At 35.3% G+C, this 15118-nt stretch overlaps 1 protein-coding gene across 1 annotated transcript; it reads right to left on the reverse strand.

Moving 5' to 3' along the window:
- Nucleotides 1-877: 877 nt before the first annotated feature.
- Nucleotides 878-3918, reverse strand: LOC110096116 (receptor-like protein Cf-9 homolog). The gene has a single exon (XM_028694325.1). It carries the CDS (start codon nt 3883-3885, stop codon nt 1039-1041), a length of 2847 nt encoding a protein of 948 aa, XP_028550158.1. The 5' UTR covers nt 3886-3918; the 3' UTR covers nt 878-1038.
- Nucleotides 3919-15118: the final 11200 nt, after the last annotated feature.

Genomic DNA, 15118 nt, shown 5'->3' on the forward strand with positions numbered 1-15118 from the left:
TTCATTTTCTGTTTGTATGCTGGATATCCGTAAAACGCTGAGACAAAAACTTCCTAACTCTATCATCGTGTATATTCTTTCCCGCAACAATTTGGTGTCGTATGTGAGAAACATTATCCTAAAATTTCAAGGGTTTTTTCGATGGCCAACAAGCATAGCAATCAAATATTGGGAACCTCCCGTTTAAACTCACACCAATCCAGGAGTCTTTCCATGAACTAGGGACGCCAGACATCCTCCTCTTTTTATCTTGGGGGGTATGATGGTATTGGAGAAGAAACTTCAGGGCCTTCCCTAGAAGACCATATTAGAAAGATAGAGGAATCTCAAAATGAAATCCTTCAACTCTTGCGAAAGACTCGATGACCGGCATTAGCACCTAGAGAATATATTCTTCTTGTCACGACCCGACCCGACGGGGACGGATCCCGCCCGAGCCGGACCGCGACCAAACCTCTTTATCCAGGATCTGGCTTTGGAATTTGGTTACTGAACTGAATCTTCCAAATAATTAACTCAACAGACACACCAACACAGAACAACAGAGCTACTATAAGTCACCAAATGCAGCGGAACAAAACATCTATATTTTCATTTTCCTCAAAACAATCATCTACAGATACAGTACATGGCTTTTGAACAGAAAGAAAGACAGAACAGAAAAGACATGACTGTACAAAAAATCAAAAGGTACAACCAATACATATACTGATCAGACTCTGAGCAACTATTCACTTGGGAGTTGGATCAATGTTATTTTGTGAGCTGACCCATTATAAAAAAGAAAATATATTATATTATAAATATTATAGTTTAGATTTTAATAATTACAGGGTCATTAAATTGCACAAATCAAATGCAATTGGAGCCCGACTTGTTAGAGAGGAAAAAATATAAATTAGAAACATCAAATATACAATTCTATCAATGCAAATATTTGAATTACAATATACATTAATTCAAACAGACCGAGATTCATTACAACAACGCTTTCCTTTACATTAGTAGAATGCTTTTACAAGAAGGCTTCCATGCAAATTATCCATCAATAGATCTCTTGCCTCTCCTCCTCTTGCTTCTATCACAGCACATGACATCAAGCACAACAACTACTGCCATTGAACCTCCAAATCCGACACCAAATAATATTCCCAATATAATCATATATCTTCTATTCTTTGGAGCTTGGTTGCGTAAAGTTGATGATATTGTAGTATTGTTCACTCTTGGAACTGATGTGTTACATGGAAGTAAGCATAATCCATTATTTCCTTCAAATGAAGTGTTCAGGAAAGTGGAGAATTGACCTCCAATTGGAATGTTTCCTACCAACTTATTGTAGGAGAGGTTTAAATATTCCAAGAAATATAAATAAGCCAACTCTTGTGGGATCTTACCAGAAAGGCTATTCATTGAGAGGTCCAATGACTCGAGCTGTGATAAATTCCCAAGTTGTGGAATAATTTTACCTGTTAAATAGTTATGTGACATGTTGAGCACTTGAAGAGAATTAAGTTGGCCAATTGTTATAGGAATCTCTCCTTCAAATAAATTATTGGAAAAATCTAATAACATAATGCTTTTCAATGACTTTGATATTGTCATTTGTTGCCCCTTGTTCAAGATGGTGAGCAAATCCAAATAATATTCTTGGCCGTTTACTCCAAGAATCATATCATTTTGTATTGTGTCCTTTTTATCTATCATCATTGACTTAAAATTGTTGAAGATCTCTGCACATAATTTGCCACTAAAGTTATTGAATGAGATGTCCAAGACATGTAACATAGAAAAAGCATAATTTCTTTCAAGATTTCCTTCGAAAGGCCCAACTTTCCCATGGAATTTATTTGACCTTAAAACAAGAACCCTTAGAGATGACAGATTTCCCAACCAATAAGGAAATGTGTCCTTTAAGTTGTTGTTCCCTAAGTCCAAAATCACAAGTGATTGACAATTAGATAGAGACTTAGGAATCATCTCATCTAATTGGTTGTCTCTGAGATCTAATGTTTTCATTTCACATTTTGGACTAATTTCATTGGGGATGGCTCCATGAAGCTGATTTCCTCCTATTTTTAGTAATTGCAGATAAAATCCTTTCAATAAACATGATGGAATAGAACCTGTTAACCTGTTATTTGATAAATCAAGTTCCATTAAGTTGGTCATATTGCAGATGTATGGCGGGATTTCTCCAGTCAAACTATTATTTGAAAGGATAAGGTAGTTTAAAGAATTTTGGGGAGAGGTGATGTTGATTGAGATAAAAGATGTGAAATGATTATTTGAGAAATCTAATAGTGTATGTTTAATTAATGGGAGAGGAGGAATTGGACCTTCAAGCATGTTGGAAAAGAGATCAATATAGTTAAAAAAATTAGATGTACTAAGATTAACAGGAGGCTCTGCAACATGTTTGAACATATTACAAGATAAGTTCAGATATATAATTCTCCAAAACCAGCTGGGTATTTCCCCATGAATTCTATTATTTGAGAGATCCAAGGAAATCATAATATGTGGGAAATTTATGATTGTAGGGATCTTAGTTAGATTGCAACTAGTTACTGCCAAATATGATATCTTAGGAAAGGAAGATAAGAAAGATCCATTATATGCATCCCATGAATTTAAGGAAAGTCCACTATTTGAGAGGTCCAAAAAATAAAGATTCTTAAGATCCTTGATAAACTCACACTCTAAGTCTCCACTAAAATTATTTGAACCAAGTGAAAGCACACTAAGTCCTAATATTTGAAATAAAGATTTTGGAATATGCCCTTGTAGATTGTTTTCTGATAAATATAAATGCTCTAGTTGTGATAGATTTCCTATTGAAGGTGGTATTCTCCCAGAGAATTGACAACTAAGGAGATTCAAATTTTTTAAAAACTTAAGGTTGCCTATTGTATCAGGTAAATTCCCAAAAAAATTAGTAAAAGAAAGATCTAAACTTATTAACTTACTTTCCTCTGGAAATTTTGGAAGAGAACCAGAAAGCATATGATTGTCTGAGATATCGAGATACTGTAATTTTTTTAGTAGAAATATTTTCTTGGGAAAAACACCTTCGAATTGATTCTCTCCAACTGCTAGTGAAGATAGAGAAGTAAAATTGACAAATGAATAAAAAATGTTAGAGTTCAAATTATTGCCAGTAAGGTCAAGACTATATAAATGAGGGAGCATGGAGAGAGAGGAGCAACTAGCACGCGAGAGAAAACAATAACTCATGCTCAGCACCTCAAGTGCAAGGGTGAAATTGGTTAGAGCACCACACAATTCATTATGATATAATGAGAGATTTATATTGTCAAGATAAAGGTCCGTCAAAATGCTCATGTTTCGCAAAAATATTGGTTTAGCTGTGAGCGTAAGCCCCCCAAATTCACCATTCTGATTGGAGAGGTCAAGGAAAGTCAGCTTCGTCAAGCGAGATATACCAATGGGAATTTCCCCAGCAAAACCGGCATTGGAAAGATCGAGGCTTGAAAGATTTGCAAGCTGATCCCACCCATAATTTGGAATGGATATTCCTTGAAATATGTTGTTGGAAAAATTGAGATCATGTAAAGATGTGAGTTTGAAAAGGCTAGGATCAATCATACCACCAATGAGCCGATTACTTAGGTCAAGAGCTATGACCCCTCCTGATGATTCATCACATGTAACACCCTCCCAAATGCAACAATTCGTGCTTAACTGCCATGTATCAAGGTCACCAGAAGTAAAACCTCGCTTGAGCTGGAGAAGTGCTGAGCTCTCAGCCGGAAGGCAATGACCATGAGCCTTGCAGTTAATAAAAAAAAACTTAGAAAAAAGAAAAAATGAGAGAAGTAGTAGGTGCAGAAAAATAAGCAAGTTAATACGAAACGGCTCCATTCAGAAGAAGGTGCAGAGATATAATTTAAGAGACAATGTTTGGTTGCGTTAAATAAAAAAACAAAGCCATAAAAGTTGAACTGAGTCGTCTCACCGGTCAAGATATTGCTGTGGTTGATGATGACATAGTTAGACTTTTGGCAAAAATTAAACTTTCAGGAAAGAAAATATATAATTTTTTTATTTTATGTTGGATGGTGGAATACGCCATAGTGGTTGACGCCCTAGTGGAAGCATTAAAGAATCTTTTATTTATTTATTTATTTATTGTTGGGTGGTGGAAGATGCCAAAGGAATATATTATGTGATATTATTTAAACCATTTTATTATATATATATATATATATATATATATATAGATTAGGATTAGCCATTAGATAGACACTATGGGCTCGGGAGAAGTTAACTTGATCAAGCGAGAGATATCAAAGGTAAATATTCCAAAAATACGACAAAGAAAAGATTGATGCTTGAAAGATTCACTAATTAGTCCCACTTGAATTATGGAATGGATATTTCATTGTTGAAGAATAGGAGTGTGCGTAAAGAAGTAGAATTGAAAAGGTTACAAACAATTGTACCAATGATGAGCTGATTGTTTAAGTCGACGCGATCGAATTTAGCACATGTCATGCCCTCCAAGTTATAACAGTTCATTCTTAGTATTCATTGATAGAAGTGTCAATATTTGACCTGACCCGAAATACACCTAGGCCTGACCTACAAAATTTTGAGCTCGGATCAACATGTTTGTAATACTGGTCAGGTTCGTGTTTAAGATTTTGACCAATTTGAAAAATCAGGCCAGGTTAACCTGAAAAACTGAAATCAAACTAAAATCAACAAACTTGAGCATGTTGGATCCACTTCCATCATCACTGCCATGGGCCTCGAGTACATCGTTGTTGCCAACTGTGGCGATTCATTGGTTGTTCTAAGGCAGGAAGGCACCACCATACAGCTCTTCATTGATCACAAGCCTGATCAGCCGGATGAGATGTAACAGATTCAGGCTGGTTACAGATGGGTTTGGATAGGCCACGAGTACAAGGCATGCTCGCCATGTCACATGCCATTTGTGATGGTTATTTGAAGACATATATGACAGTAGAGCTAGAGGTGACTGTAGATGGCGCTGGCAAGGCGAAGCACAAAATCATGGATAATGTTTTCAAGTTGGCGGGTCATTTCAGGTTGACCTGAATGCAAACCAATCCAAAGCAGATCAAGTTCAGATTCCGGACCCGTTTTCCTAACCTGATCGTTTTAGGGTCTGGTCAGTTGGAAACAGGTCAAGTTTGGGTTGGACTTGAATTGACTTGAAGACCCGTTTTGACACCCCTATTCATTGATGTAGCTCATCAGAGGTAAGGCCTCACTTGAGCTGGGGAAGCACTGAAGACTCTACCTAGTGATATTGGCCACGAGCATTGCAATTAATCCTGAAAAACACGACAAATAGAGAGAAAAAAAAGAGAGAGATCATCTGTTGGGATTATTTATTATAGTATTCACTATTATTTAAAACATTTTATGGATCGTATTTGAACCTGTAAAAAAGAAAAAAAAAAAAAAAAAAAAAAAAAAAAGAGAAAATGAGAGAAGTTGTTGGAGCAAAATGATCAAATTGATATGAAATGGCTCCTTGCTCTGATTAAAGATAAAAGGATGAGGAAGTCATGAGTTAACTCGATAATTAATCCTGTTAATAATTAAATTTTATCATAATTTTTTGAGCTATCAATGGAGTTGTGATCAATAATAATTTAAATCAATATGGGGTAAATTTAAACAAAGATAAATTTTAAAGTTTTATTAAATAATGGGAGTATTTTTTCATAAAATTTATAGTAAATTTTTGCTAGAGTTTTGCAATCATATTAAACATATAATTAAAAATAATTTTTTTTTTTTTGAGAAAAGCCACTAAGGTGAATAATTATTGTGCCTACTTGAGATACACATTTCACATAAATGTGAAAGTAATTTGGAGATTGTTTTGGGCTGGAACCTTTGCAACATTAGAGAGATAAAGAGTTTAGCGTCCAAGTTTTGCATGAAGTTTATACATACAGATAGATAAGAGAGAGAGGAGTGTAATATTAGTCATAAGATACAGCAATATTTTTATGTGGCAAATCCTGAAAAGGGAAAAATTATGGCCTGACTTAGTTAAAATGATTATATTTGTGTTTATTATTTATTACAAATGAGTCATTTCCTTGGGGGAAAGGCCTAGGCTCCATATAGTAAATATACATCATATAGAGCAACAGTAGTTGGAGGGACCGTAGTTAATGGGGGATGGACGTCGGAGGGATCATATTTGGCTGACGATGGAGGTTGGAGGGATTGTAGTTAGGTGATAGAGGTCTGATAAACTATAATCGAAGAGCGATAGAGGTCGCATGGGCTGTAGTTGACATACAACGTAGGTCGGAGGGACCATAGTCGACGGGTGATGGAGGTCAGAAGGATTGTAGTCGGCGGGTGACGGAGGTCAGAGGAACCATGGTCAGTGAGTGAGGATGGTGAGAGGATCACAATCACCAGGCAACGGAGGTCAGAGGGATCATAGTTGGTGAACGATGGTGGTGGAAGGGACCACATTCTACAAGTAATAAAGGTCAGAGGGACCACAATCAGCGGGCGATGGTGCTTGGAGGAGTCATAGTGAGCTGGCAACGGTGGTCCTAGTGATCATAGTCAACCTGTGATGTTTGAATGGTCAAGGATGAACATGTGATGCTGATATTTTACGAGTGCAGGGATATTAGACATATTGCAACTTGTTAATTCCAAAACAAATATTTGAGGAAAGGAAGAGGAAAAAGATTCATCATCTAGGTCCGATGATTTTACAAAAAATTGACTATTTGAGTGGTCTAATATTGAAAGATTTGGAAGATTTTTGATGAACTCCACCTCTACAACTCCATTGAAATTGTTTTAAAAGAGAAAGTAGACTAAGTCTTGATATTTGAAATAGTAACTATGCAATTTGCCCTTTTAATTTTTAATGGTTGGTGGCAAACCCAACACATTGCTCTGATAAAGGATAAAACAATAATAAGCCGTGATGGTTGGTTAGAGTCATTTCTCCAATAATTTGAACTCTTTGTAGCTAGCCAAAGATACCTTTTTGAAAAGAATAAAAATATAATTTTATTTTGAACAGAGAAGACGATATTGAAGACATGATTTACTTTTTGAACAACAATCTCAAACACTTCAGTATCGATTCCCTCATTAAGTATGTAATTTACTTTTTTCTTAAATAAATTTCAATCCATTATTCGTTTGGAATTCCCATCCATTATTTTTGTGGAAGAAAAGACGTGCTATTTTGAAAGAAATCAATTATTTTTAAGAATTTTAAAGAGAAAAAAAAATCATTTTTTTTGTCCAATAGTGGAAGACGAGGAGACTTGGAAAAATCTTATTTTCTTTTTTTGTGATGCATGGCAGAAGACTTGAAGACTTTGAAAAAACATTTTTTTGTATCGGATGGTTGAATACGCAATAATAGAAATTGAAGACACGAGAATAGAGATAAACACAAATGTTTACATGAGTTGAAGATTATTATTATTATTATTATTATTATTATTATTATTATTATTATTATTATTGTTGTTGTTGTTGTTGCTGTTGCTGCATATCGGAATTTTTGCTGCGGTAGAGAAATATAAAGTTTAACATCCGAGTTTTATAAGAAAATCCAACACATACATAGATAAACAATAGGGTTGTAGCATTTATAAGAGATACAAGTTTTTGTAAGGAAACCCTTCAAATGAGGGGAAAACCGACAAGGCTTGACCCAATTTGTATAAATACACTAATGTTCGTAGCAGATTACAAAGGAGGCTTTTCCTTGAGTAGAGGGCCTTGGCTTGATGTAACAAATATACACTATATAGAGTGCATTACATGGTGGGAGTTGGAAGAATCAGTGTTGACATGTTCATTTGGTCGGCAGGACCATAGTTGCCAAGTGATGTAGGTTAGAAGAACAATAGTTAGGCGATGATGGTCGCAAGGTTCATAGTTAACTGACAATGAAGGTCCTAAAGACTATAGTCAAGAGATGGTGGTCGAAAAGACTATAGTCTTTGGGTGACCGAGGTAAGAAAGACTCAAGTTAGGTGAAGTTGGTGAGAAAGATCGTAGTTGACGACGAGGAAGGTCTAAAAGGTCGTAGTCGGGTGGTGATGGTCGAAAGGACCGTGGTAGGTGGGAGGGTGGAGGTCTGAAAGACTATAGTTAGGTGGTAGGAAGGATCTTAGTTGGTGGATAATGGAGGTCAGAAAGGCTATAGTCAAAAGATGATAAAGGTTAGAAAGATTGCACTTGAGCAACGATAGTTGGAATGATCGTAGTCAGATGCAATGGTGGGAAGGACCATAGTAAATGGGCGATGAAGATCAGAACGAAATCCACCAACATTCAATGGCCGTGCATAAGTTTGTCAAAAAATGGCGATCGTCCTGAAGTCTAACGAAATTATGGTGATGGTCGGTGGCTGGGTGTAAATTAGACATTAGTTGATGGCTGGGCGGAAGTTAGGAGACAATCGGTGGTCAGGTAGAAGTCTGGCAAAAGTCCGACGACAATCGGTTGTTAGGTAGTGGTCGAGGAAAAGTTTGATGGCAAGAGAAATCTTAGATGTCTTTTTTTCTCCTCTCTTCTCTCTTATTTGCTCCTCCCCCCCCCCCCCCCCCCCCCCCCCCCCCCCCCCCCCCCCAAAATGAAGAATGAACAATCTATTTATTATTTTTTGGGAGTGCCATTATCAGTAAATAGTGAGAAGATCAAGGATATATTGGGTGTATTTTTATTGGACGGTCTATACTGATTCCCTTGATTGTGGATCATTTATTGAATATTTAAAAATCTTAATGATAAAAAAAAAAATTGGTGAACTTGGGCTCGTTGGATTCATCTCGTTGAGCCACTCGATTCGACTACAAGCATGTCATGTTTTTGGAAATCGTTTGGTCATCTTATTTGTGATTTGAACATACCAAAAATATTTTGGGTCTTTAATTTGGACTCTTTTGGACTCGGATTCGATTGAATTTGGTGTTGATGGGTAATCTTTTCGAAGATGTTTAATTTGACTATAAGTTTACTGAAATTAGAGTTTAGATGGAACCTGGATTTAATTTTTAAAGTTTCCACTGCGAATTGGCCTCGAGATTCATGTCTGATAAAGAAAATTTTGGATGATATATCAAATTCCCTCAAAATTTTGAACATTGAATTCAACAGAGCCTGAAATATATGTCAAAGTATTTTAAGCTAATTGAATTGCAAATTATAATTTTCAGCTAATTGTGAGGTGCAGCTTACTAGATGTCAATGTGAACCTCATATCAGTGTCGTGAACCAAATAAAATATCCTTCATGACAAATTTAGTGTGCCCTAAAGCTGGTGCATCAATGGGAGAAAAAAATATTAAAAAATTATATTTCAAAACTTAAAAATTGCTCGAGATTGACTGTAGAGGCTCCATTAAGCTCCAAAAGTGCCAAAATAGAGTCTGGAACATCAAAAATGATTTTGAAGACCACAAAAACTACTGAATCAGATTCTCGGTGTTGAGAATTGTGTCAAAACCGGACACTAAAATATTAAATATGTTATAGTAATTGTTTGCTATAGTAACCCACTGCTATAGTGATCGCCTACTACAGTTCAAATACACAACAATAACTATGGCAATTTTTACTCTTCTTTCTTTTCTTTACTCCCCATCCCCCCTAGAAGAAGAAGAAGAAGAAGAAGAATGAGGGGTCTATTTTTTTTTGGCATGTCAAGTAAATAGGGAGATGATCAAAGACAACTTGAGAGCATTTTGAATAGACGACTGATATTCACTCCCTTGATCATGGATCATTTATCGAATATTTTAGATTCTTAGTGATATTAAAATTTGGTTATCTTGGGCTTGTTGGATTCCTCTCATCAAGCCCCTCGATTCAACTATAAGCATGTCATGTCTAAAAGTAATTTGGTCATCCAATTTATGGTTAAAATCTTCAAAATACACTTTAGGTCTTCAATTTGGGTTTGGATTGGGTCCAATTTGGTCTCGATGGGTTTATATTTATTTGAAGTTCAATTTGACTATAAGTTAAATTTGATTTCAGATGATCCCAATTTTAATTTCAGAAGTTCTAAGGTGAATTCCTCATCTCTTTTCTCTCCAAATTATGCATGGTTCAGGGTCTTTATTTGGTAGACCCCTACGCATTGATAATACTACTATTAATGGTATTAGACCTTCGGTGGCTCAGATACTTGTTGAGTTAGATATTATTAAATTGTATCCTATTCAAGTGTGGCTTGGCTCTGATTCTATGGGGTACTTTCAGTCTGTGGAGGTGGAAGTATTTCCCTCATATTGCTCCCATTGTAAATCTTTGGGTCATTTGAGAGATATTTACTTGGTTTTATTTCCTAATTTAAGTGGTTGCCCTCCTTTGGGGGAGGGAGTTTCGGTTGGTGCTCATTCTTCTCACAAGGTTGGTGTTGATCCGCCTTTGATTGGGGTGGATCATTGTGGTGATGGTGTTTCTTTTGATTCCATTGATGTCGATGGGTGTGTTCTCGCTAGTATTAATGCTGGGAAGCAAGAATATGGCTACAATGGTTGATGGTGTTGATGTTTGCCTTCATATAGATAATTTGGTTTCTCCTAATGTGGCTCTTCTTGAGAATGCTGAGGCTAATTTGATTAGTGAGGGTGTGGTAGATGATTGTATTGTTGCTTTGGCTCATAGTGAGGAGGGTATTGTTGGTGGAGTAGAGAAGATGCTTTGTCAAGATCTTGAGTTGGTGGCTAAGGATATGTTTGGTGATTTTGAAAGCTCTGTTGGCCACTTGAATCATAATGCTTCGGTTTTTCTTTCCCTTGTTGTGGGGAGTGTTAGTGGCGAAGCTCTGGTGGATGTTCCTATTGATCTTGTGGCTTAATGTTTTTCTGTCTCAAGTTATGTTGAGGTCGGGGAAGACCGGTTTGGGTGGTGGAGCAATTGTTAAGGAGCAAATGGATTGGCTTGAGTGTTTTTCATCTTCTCCTTCTGATGGTGATGAAGAGGAAGTGTTTCAAAAGGTTGGTGGTTTGCATGATACTTTCGTTCGGGTGGGTAATCGAAGGAAGTGGAAATCCAAGAAATAGTGTTTTGTGTTTAACTTGGTGGTTGTTGCTTTGTTCCTTGGGGTGTTGGGTTGTGCGGAAGTGCACGTTTTTGTTGTTGTCGTGCCATTCGGATTTGGATGGCATTTTGCCGATTGGGCTTATGGTGGGTTTCCTACTTGCTGTGGATATCTTTGGATTTGCTGGATGCAGGTTACTGGCCGTTTGGTGTCCTTGGGCTGGCTTTGGTTTTTTGTTAATTCTCTTTTTTAATTGTAATTTTTAAATCCAATAGCTCTTAGGTTTATTATAAATGCTGTATTTTTAGATGAGCTTATGGATCTTTAAGGCCTTATAATTCCCCTTTTATTCTACGCATAAGCCCCTCTATGAGTTTTATCTAAAAAAAAAAGTCCTTAGGTGAATTGGCCTCAAGATACATGCCCGATCAGGAATTTTTTTTGTTGATATATTAGTTTTTATTATTATTATTATTTTAAATTTATTATAAAAAAGTAATTTCTAATTTCTATTATTATATAACCATAGAACATAAAGGACACATTTCCTTATTGATTGAGAAATTTTCCTGATCGTTACCTTAGTGCCTAAGCACTGTGGAACCCCTCTGAGATATTGAGCATAGTAACGTAGTGCTGTAGTTCAACACCACGATGGTGCGAGATAAAGAAGTTAGTGCCTAGGCAATGTGGGTACAACACTCCAAGTCTGAGTAGTTTTTCTTTCTTGTTTTATTTATTTTACTTAAAGGGTCGAGTCTTTTGAAGTATTCTAGTGTATCTCATTGTTTGTTCTAAGTATATAAAGGTTTGTGATTAGTGATAAAAGACAAAAAGAGAGAATGAGAAGAAAGATCTGTACAATTTCTCCCATTTTCATAACGAATTTTTTGATGTGTTATGATTCTGTGATTTTTTCCTGATTTCAAGAATTTGCGTGCTAAATTCTGATTTTCTTTGATGTTGTTTGATTTGTCTTGCTAGCTTAATTAATTCAAATATAAATTTATGGTAATCTAAATTTGAATAATTTATAACCTAATTTTAAATTTCCTCTTTCAATTTATATTAAGATTCAAGCTCAATAATTTATATGCACAAACGCTCACACATCCAATAATTTGCTCTACTAAAATCCACAATTTTAGTGATCAATATATAAAATCATTAAATGTTTCAAAAGAGAAATAAATTAGAAAATCCAAAAATCCAAAAAAAAATTAAAAACAAAAAATCAGGATTCACAATAACAAGCAAAATATCCACAAAAAAAAGGACAGCTTCAATGAGGAATGCCTAGAGAATGGTACAAAAAAAAAAGTAGCAATAGTACTGTAGAGAGGCATGGGCCAAAAACACATAAGCGAAAACAAAGCTAAAAATTCCTATAGTTGTCAAGATAAATATAATAGTTGAAGTTTCTTGACAAATTATAAATAGAATGACATCTCCTGCTTTTTAATTTAACAATAAATCTAATTTTTTTGATGATGATATTAGCACTCAAAGTTTCATTTTTAAAAATATGATTGTTTCTTTCATTCCAAATAGAATAAGTAGTGGTGTGCATAGAAAGTAAGAAAAAATTAGAAAAAATTTCTATTGATCTTACAAGAAATATTATCAGAATGATTGAGAATCAGTTGTAAAGTACCACCAAGGTGAAAGAAATCTACATAAGGTATAGAGCTCTTAAGTAAATGAAGATATATCATGCAATCAAACAAAAAAGATGAGTAGACTTTATTTGTAGAGAGAAAAAAGAGAACATGTATCATTGGGACTAATTCCTCTTTCAATAAGACAATAACAATATCAGCAATTTTAAGAACCCGCCGCCTTTTCCAAGTAAAGAATGTAAGATTTTTTTTTTTCCAGAAAATTGAGATAATACAGAGAAATGAAATAAATTCATAACATTATACCCATACTTTTTCACAAGCGAACCGTCATTCATCTAAGGATAAAAAAAATGAGAGAGTTATAAGCCACCCTAAAGTCCAACGTTTTTTTCAGCCTATAAGCATAGTCATGCAATAGTTTCCAAAAAGGGGATGATGAGTTTGTAAGCTTCACCCAAATGGAGCCATAGGCTTTATAACACGAATTTGGAAGGAAGAGTTAGTATTTTGGAATCTCCAAATGATTTTGGCTTTACATAATGTGTGAAGCCTTTCAAGATAGGGTAGCCGAGACCATATCTATCTTTAGGAGAGCAATAAACCAAAATGAAAAGGTGTGACATTTATAATTGATGTCATTTCTATACCAAAAGATGTTAATAAGGGTGACATATAATTCACATAATTATAATAATAAGCTTAACATAATTTATTATAAAAATCCTAATACAGTTACTCTAATTCAAATAATAATTTCATTTTTGTTTTCTCAAGCATGAGAAGGAGAACAGAGAAAATAAGAAGAAAATAGAGAGGTGCGGTTAGCGAGTTATTTTTGTTGATTGGTCTAGTGAAAAAATTGGGCGTCTCAAGGGTATGCTGCCATTATCCCACATCAAATTTTATTGATTTTGCTTATTTTAAATTTTCTTGATTTTAATTAATCAGAATTTATAAATTTATTATATTGTAATTTCTTAGTAACATTATATTATATAACTTTTTTTATGTTATAATTTTACTCAAGGTTGTAAAAATCAAACCCTACATAGAATCACAAGGAGAGGTTTAGGGTTCAATGCAATCAATTTAAAAAAAAAAAAACAAGGGTTCAATGCAATTAGGTTCGAACCTTGGTTGAGTCGGATGACTTAAAAAATATAAAAATTATTAAAATAAAATTAAAAAAATTGAGTAATCATGGAATAATATAAATTTTCTATTAAAAAATAAATTGAATTCACACATTAATAATATCTTTTGTAATTTTATATTTAAACATATTGAATCCATAAATTTAATTTAAATTTAACAAAAATTTAGATTACATATAAATTTAATATAAATTATTATTAATTTATGTTATATGTTTAGATATAATTTATCCTATAAATTATATACTAAACGCATAAATGATAATGCATATGTTGTTGAACTCCCAGACCATATCCACACCTCCGCCACCTTCAACGTTGCAGACCTTTCCACGTACCATCCAACAGATGAACTTACAGGATCAAACATTCAAGAGGACTCATAAATTTCTACGAGCGGAGGGAGCTGATGCAGTGTATAAGCCAACACATACGTGCAGCTCAGCTTAGTTAAATTGTATCTCTGTATCAGTTTATCTCTTAGCTTTTCTATTTATAGTTCCTGTACTGTACACTTTAATAATAAGACAATTCTTTCCTTTTCTATCTTCTTCTTAGTCGTGTCTGCTATCTCCTCCGCCAGCTGGGTTCTTGACATGGTATCAGAGCCGGCCATGACGGATCAAAGCTCGACGGCTCGTCAAACTCCCAACCTCGTTTCTTCTTCTTCCATCACGGACTTTACCGTGCCGGCACCTCTAAAGTTCTTGATATCAAATCTCAAGAACCTTGTACCGACTCAACTCACTGCCGACAACTACACTATTTGGCGGCTTCAACTGCTTCAACATTTCACCGCAAACGGATTCTCCGGACACCTCACCGGATCATCTGTTTGTCCCTCTGATCCGACCGATCCAAGTTTTACAGGTTGGAATCTCATAGATAAGAACCTAATCTCAGCTCTTCTTTCTACAATTTCTCCCTCGATTCTACCCTATGTGATCTCCTCCTCCACTGCCCATGAGGCATGGACCACCCTGGAAAAACGCCTCCAATCCGCAAGCCGTTCAAGAGTCATTCAACTCAAGAATGAGCTTCACCATGTTCAAAAGAAAGATTGCTCCATGCAGCAATATCTTGCAAAAATCAAAACCATTGTGGACACAATCGCTGCTTCCGGCTCCAGTGTGGATCAAGAGGACATCATACTTTATATACTTAATGGACTGCCATCCTCGTACAATTCGTTCAAAACATCAATCAGGACCTCTCTGCTTCCCATAGATCTCGACACGCTATATTCGCTTCTATGTAGCGAAGAGATTCATGTTCAACAAGAAACCGAGAAA

This window comes from Dendrobium catenatum, unplaced genomic scaffold (assembly GCF_001605985.2).
Source record: "Dendrobium catenatum unplaced genomic scaffold, ASM160598v2 fragScaff_scaffold_456, whole genome shotgun sequence".
NCBI lineage: Eukaryota > Viridiplantae > Streptophyta > Magnoliopsida > Asparagales > Orchidaceae > Dendrobium > Dendrobium catenatum.

What these genes read in the sequence shown, in the direction of transcription:
- LOC110096116 (XM_028694325.1), bottom strand. Translation starts at nt 3,885, where the DNA reads ATGGAGCCGTTTCGTATTAACTTGCTTATTTTTCTGCACCTACTACTT.